This window comes from Hemibagrus wyckioides, linkage group LG02, assembly GCF_019097595.1.
Source record: "Hemibagrus wyckioides isolate EC202008001 linkage group LG02, SWU_Hwy_1.0, whole genome shotgun sequence".
Classification (NCBI taxonomy): Eukaryota; Metazoa; Chordata; class Actinopteri; order Siluriformes; family Bagridae; genus Hemibagrus; species Hemibagrus wyckioides.
Genome location: NC_080711.1, coordinates 9,849,637 through 9,856,169, shown reverse-complemented (window position 1 = coordinate 9,856,169; position 6,533 = coordinate 9,849,637). Strand labels below are relative to the sequence as shown.

General features: G+C 38.3%; 1 protein-coding gene across 1 annotated transcript; it reads left to right on the top strand.

The window, feature by feature from the left end:
• Positions 1–2,332: 2,332 nt before the first annotated feature.
• On the top strand, positions 2,333–4,902 carry hoxb1a (homeobox B1a). Its single transcript, XM_058414678.1, has 2 exons — positions 2,333–3,108; positions 3,706–4,902. The coding sequence occupies exons 1-2, from the start codon at positions 2,487–2,489 to the stop codon at positions 4,020–4,022; spliced, it is 939 nt and encodes a 312-aa protein (XP_058270661.1). The 5' UTR covers positions 2,333–2,486; the 3' UTR covers positions 4,023–4,902.
• Positions 4,903–6,533: the final 1,631 nt, after the last annotated feature.

Genomic DNA, 6,533 nt, shown 5'->3' with positions numbered 1-6,533 from the left:
GTTTGGTTAGAAAATGTCAAAAGACTATATACTAATTGCTTTTTGCTACTTTTTTTCATTTTATACCGATTCTCTATGGCTCAGTCCTGGACCTTTCTTTAATTGATTTTAAATAAAATGCTTTTAGTAAAATACTCTGCAACTCAGCCAAACTGACAAATCTATACTTGAATGGGGAAAAAACCAAAATGTTAATTGCATGAAAAGCTTCGAATGACTATTATAATTAGGAATAGTCAGCGCTAGCGTCCAAAAGAGCACAGAACAGAGGCGTAACTTAGTGGGTGGGGTGTGATGGTGGGGCTTGGGTTTGAAGGAGGGTTTAACACCGCACACATACAGCGGATTTCATTAAATACGTGTCCACTAACATTGTTTTGCTTTGTTTATTTATAAAAGGTCATCGATTCCATTTTAACCGCACCAAACGCCAAATGAACTCGTCCCTTAGTTTGTTTTAATCAAATTTTATTGGATACCAGGTATTATAGAGAGAAGTAGTATAGCCAATAAGACTCATCTAAAAAGAGATGAAAAGGATATCAACAGCCGTCTATGTGAAAGAGATCTGCTTGAATGTAAGAGGTAATTAAACCCCTCTTACGAATATGTTTGAATTATTTTCATCCGAAGGGCTATAAAGCCAGTTTATTTCATATAACATTATTAATAAAGCAAGATCGGTTGGTATTAGATCATGCTTTAAATAAATTCTGAGACAAAAAAAATTAAGACAACATCAGTATGCCACCAACTATGGTTAGTCATTTACCCAAAATGCATTATCATATTCCTGGCAATGTCACTGGCACAGAATTATATAAACGGACAATTGCCGATAACTTCACTTATCGGCAATTGTCACTTATTCAACTGTAAGAGCCAATAAAAATTATTAGAAAACTACAGCGCAAACCAAATGATTAGAAGTACTATTCACACATTTGTATCACATAAGAAAAATCTAATTGTATTTATTTATTTATTTATTTATCTTTCTAAGGTGAACTTGTGTGGTTATTAAAAAGGCTGGCAGTTCCATTAAAAAAAGTAAAAAGAGAATTAACATTACAATCAGCTAATAAAAAAAGCAAAATCAGTTTGCCATTTGCTGTGTACACTAGTTCATAGCAACACTACTGACCTAACATCAGACCTAGAAAGAGCAATGTATAATGTAAAATCTTTATTTCAGCCCTTTATTTATTTGCTGAGACATAAACGGACCTGTTGTCATACCTGCAGCTATGTCTAAAACTAAGGGAAGGTGACTGAAACACACAAGGACACATTTGAAATAGCTAGCTAACAGGCTCTGAACTTTTGCCCGCTCGACTATCCTTTCTCGAGAAATGCGACACCATAGTAAACATACTGACAAGTAACAAATTACTGTGGGCGTCATATTGTTACTTGCTCTTGTCTTTCCATGTACCAGTGAATGAACACCCAATATTCGAGATCCTTCGACCACCTCCTTTGTGCGTGGGTTTTTATGAAGAGGGGCTTTGCTAAACTATTGTCATCCATTAATGATTAGCTCTGGCTTTTCCTTCAGCCGCCAACGCTTGTCAAGTGTGAACTATATCAACGAGGTGTAACTGACTCAAAGGTAAATGAGGATGACATATATGGTGTAAATTATGTACCTGCAAGTAAAATAAAAGGTGGTTGTTTACCTTGTGGTAATTTACCAGCCATAGTCATCTGTATGCAGAAGTACAAGTATAATTTGCCCTTTTTTTTACACACACACATATATACATATATATATAGCTGGGACTAGGTGCATACACTTTTCGTGCTGGTCCGGACACAAGGCTTGCTGTCCGCCTAACCTAGTTTTAGTAACAAATCCGTCCTATGATTCAATTAAACTCCCCATAGTCGACCCGGGACCAGACTGAAAAGATGGCGTCACTTCCAATCCGGACTTCAAATCTGAATAGAGATATTGAACTTATGTTAGATCAGGGGTAGGAAGATTCTAGAATTTTGGGTTCCATAGTCTCCATAAGATGGGAGAAAAATTCCTTAAAATAACATCTTAAGTAGCCCCGCCAAATAGTAGATTTGCAGTGGTATGAAGGCCTATGAGGAAAGAGAGGAAGACGGGTTAAAATCTCAAAAGGACATTTGTCCCTTTCTTCGTTTCTCTTTCTCTCTTTCGGGAGAGCCTTTCACGCGGGGCTTGACATATTCGTGCTGTTATCAGATTGATGGGCCAGTTTGATTGAAGTGGCTTTGTCATGCAAATGTCAAGCGCGTGATGGATGGTCACCGTGCGCTGACAAACTTCTGGAGGTCCCCACACCATTGGCGCCGTGACGGCTCACGTGACCAGCAGCTGAGGTATAGATGTGTTATAGGGAAGCAGGAGCAAATACTCTGGAGGTAATCATTTTCTTTTTTCCCTCATGACATACTGCTGCGAGGTTGTAGCACGGGCAATTTCAAACTAGCGTCTTCCTCCTCTTCGCCATCAGATGCGCATGGACAATTCAAAAATGAACTCATTTTTGGAGTACACAATTTGCAACCGGGGAACGAGCACTTATCCCACAAAGTCTGGATACCATCATCTGGATCAGGCTTACTCGGGCCCCTTTCAGTCCAGTGACAGCTTTAACGCTGATGGACGACTTTACGTAGGGGGCAGTGCGCCGGCAGCCACGGCACAACATCAGCACCAGAGTGGAGGCTATGCGCATCACCAACATCAAAATCAAACCGGTGGCATGGGCCTTTCATCTTACGGTAGCACTGGCTATGGAGCACACGCCTCTGGCACACAGGACTACGGCCATCAGCAGTATTTCATGAACCACGAACAGGATGGAATGTATTATCAATCTTCTGGCTTTGTTGCTCCAAGTGTCGGTCCTAATTACGGGTCCTTGGCCGGTTCGTATTGTAGCACACAGGGAGCAGTTCCGGCGGCGCCATATCTGCACATGAATGGCTGCGAAGGCCAGGACCACCAACTCCTATACGGCCAGGGTACATACGCCGACCTATCATCCTGCCAACAGAAGGAGACATGCTCGGATCAAATGCCAGGGAAGACATTTGACTGGATGAAAGTGAAAAGGAACCCTCCTAAAACTGGTGGGTTGTTTTTAATTTGTTGCACTGAAAGTGAACTCGTATAACAGTGGTATAAATAAATAATTTCTGAGTTTTGAGCTCATTACATTAGTACGTTTTTAACCACTTTCTTTCATGTTTGATAGACAGTAGATATACAGCCCAATCTGTCTCAGAGTGTAAGGCCAGACACTGCTTTTTCTGTTCGCTTGTCTCGTAATGTGTCGAACAGATATGCTTTCTTACCCCTTAAAAGTGCCCAGATTACTATCCTTTAGATTGACCTAGCCCTTTAGGTTAGTTTTCGCAAGGCTTTTTTTTTATTTTCCTTCTTAATCTAAGGATATATGTCAAGTATCTAAAACACTACCTCTTACGCACAGGGACTATTTCGACTTATTGCACAAACAGAGAGTACCTTTGGGGAATACCGAATAGTAGCATGCGAATGGTTGCGAACTGCTATGAATTCAGTCACAACTGAGACATACATTTATTTGTTAACGAAACACTATTGTGCGTTTAACGATACTTGGTCAGAATATGTTTATATTGGCAATATGGCATTTAATGTGCATTGTTTAATTATTTTAACTCTTTTTTATACCTTTCACACAGCAAAAGTGACAGAGTACGGCCTTGGTCCACAAAACACAATCCGTACAAACTTCACAACAAAACAACTCACAGAGCTCGAGAAAGAGTTTCACTTTAGCAAATATCTGACACGAGCTCGCCGGGTGGAAATCGCTGCCACGCTTGAACTCAACGAGACACAGGTGAAGATTTGGTTCCAGAACCGACGAATGAAGCAGAAGAAGCGTGAAAAGGAAGGTCTCGCACCTACATCCTCCACCATATCTAAGGACTTGGACGAAAACTCGGATAATTCTACAACAACATCTCCAGGCACGTCCCCAAGTCCAGAGACCTAACGAAATCAGCAGAACTTAAGGTCCTAATATGAACTTCAGACCTTTATAATATAAAACGATATTTCGTTAAACATTCCACATCGTGTCGAACAGACATTTATATTGAAATGGGACACAAGCTATACATTTTACCTTACCTTTGACCGTAAGGAAAGCTAACAGTTTGTTCTACAACAACATAGGTGGAATAAATTTTGACAAATTGTTTAACTCCCATTTCATTTTTAGGCTAATTCAGGGTACGCTAATTCCGGCTGTGATCCAAAAGTCGGTAATGCACTTTTAGCATGTTTACAAGTCTCTAAATGGACGTTTCAACTACAGGGAGTCTGTAAGGGTAAAACAATAAATTTGTATGGTTGTTTATTTTTTTGTATGTAGATATACTTTAGTGAATTGTTTGTTGTACGTAGGCTATGTCCTAAGGTTTAATCGAACCGTTTGCACTTTGCGGTTACAGGGTAGGCCTTTACGCCACTGACGCACCTCACATTGTTATGACTGTAATCCCAACTACGACTGAATGAATGATGTTATTTTTCTTTCGGTGCTTAATTTAAAAATTTTTACCAGATCACAAAGTGCTATATATTTAACGATTCAGGATTTTTGTAATATTTGATATATAGTATGCATTTGGTAGCCTTATGTCAATTTCATGCCACGGACAAAAGTTTTTGAGACTTGTAGAGTGCAGTTTTTTAGGATAAATACAGGGTTATTACGTATTATTCGTTATCCAAAACCTTTAGGATTTGGATCTAAAACACAGACTGGCTGAGTTTTATTAGTTTGTCTGAATGTTTAAACGAAAGTCTTATTTCAAATATGTGTCTACCTCAAATAATGATAATTAATAATAAAAGTATTTTTTACTGAATTTCTGGGCTCAACAATTTTTTTTAAAACTCTGCATGTATCAGCTCTAACGTGTTGTTCATTCATTCCTCCAGTCATTTTTAGTAACAGCTATCTTATTCGTGGGTCGGAGTAAAACGGAAACTAATCATTGGGAGCTGTGCAAGGAGAGATACATAAAGTGCATTGAGAAAGTCTCCTTTAAATAGACCAAAAATTATTTAACATCATTTATTTATGCAGAGACACACACGCGCGCGCGTGCGCAAACCACTTTACCGAGACAGTGATAAAGTGAGAACCAGTCACTGTGTTGTTCTGAGGGGTCGCGCTGACCTTTTTACCTCTGTGCGCCTCTGGGAGCTCTAAACAAGTAAACCAAGACGAATACACTTTATGTCAGTGGTACTAGCTGCACCACTATATATATATATATATATAAAACAACGTATAAACCAACATAGTTGAAGATAGATTCGTTATTTGACTGAAAAGAAGGATTAATTAATTAAAACATCCTTAATAGAAGGCAGACGTTCTCATGCTTCATACCTTAACCTGGCGCACTAAAACCACCAGTTAAAATATAGAACAATAGACAGTTAACAAACGCACAATGTTTTAAACAAACACTACGTTTTTTTTTTTAGTTTTTTTTTAAAAGACTTTTGGTTAAATTTTACACGAAATGTCACCCACCAGTAAGTGCAATTAGTAAAGAGAAGTGGTATTTAATACGATTTACAAAAATCTCACAAATAGGATTATTATTTTACTAATCAATATAAAGTGTAGATATTTAATGTCGAATGTTGATAATTTTTTGTTGCATGTAAACAAAACATCTGCTGGCAAATTTCTTAACATTTTAGTTACAAACACTGCATTCATTACTGTCTTGCTGAGAGAAATTCCAATGACATACAGGTCTTTATATGCCAAACTAGAATATTTCTTAAGTTGTTGTGAAAGCTACCGATTTGTTTTACTATGTAATATCGTCTATTTCTTCGTAAAACAGTTGATACAAGGGCTAGAATGTGACTGTACACAACTGGTCTGAATCACGCTAACTCGGCACTATCCTCTACGAGGAAGGCCTTTTTTGGCCATCTGCTTGCGCAGTTGGTGTGGTTTTCAGTCACGCTGTTCGGGGCGTTTGTCCTGTACCCCCCCTAAAAACAAGCTTTGATCACATTGCCGTTCCCCGCGGTCAACATCCCGAGTCTGCATTGAAACGCAAAGAGGCCAAAGCAAACGGACCTGGGTTTACCCAGAGGTCATCGTTAAATTCAGGTGAACATTTAGATATATGCAGTTTTCCAGCTCAGCTAATTAATTTGCTTTATTAGTTTAAATATATAATGCGTTTATAACAAACATACCAACAAACAAACAAACAAACATACATACATACATACATACATACATACATATATACATACATACAAACATACATACATACATACATACATACATACATACATACAAACAAACATACATACATACATACATACATACATACATACATACATACATACATATAATCAAACAAAGAGCACATTCGCTTCTCGAAATTTAAAGCATAACATTTCAACATTAGCTTGTGCACAAAGTGCCTGATAATTATTTGTACACGTTTCTGGTGAGGAG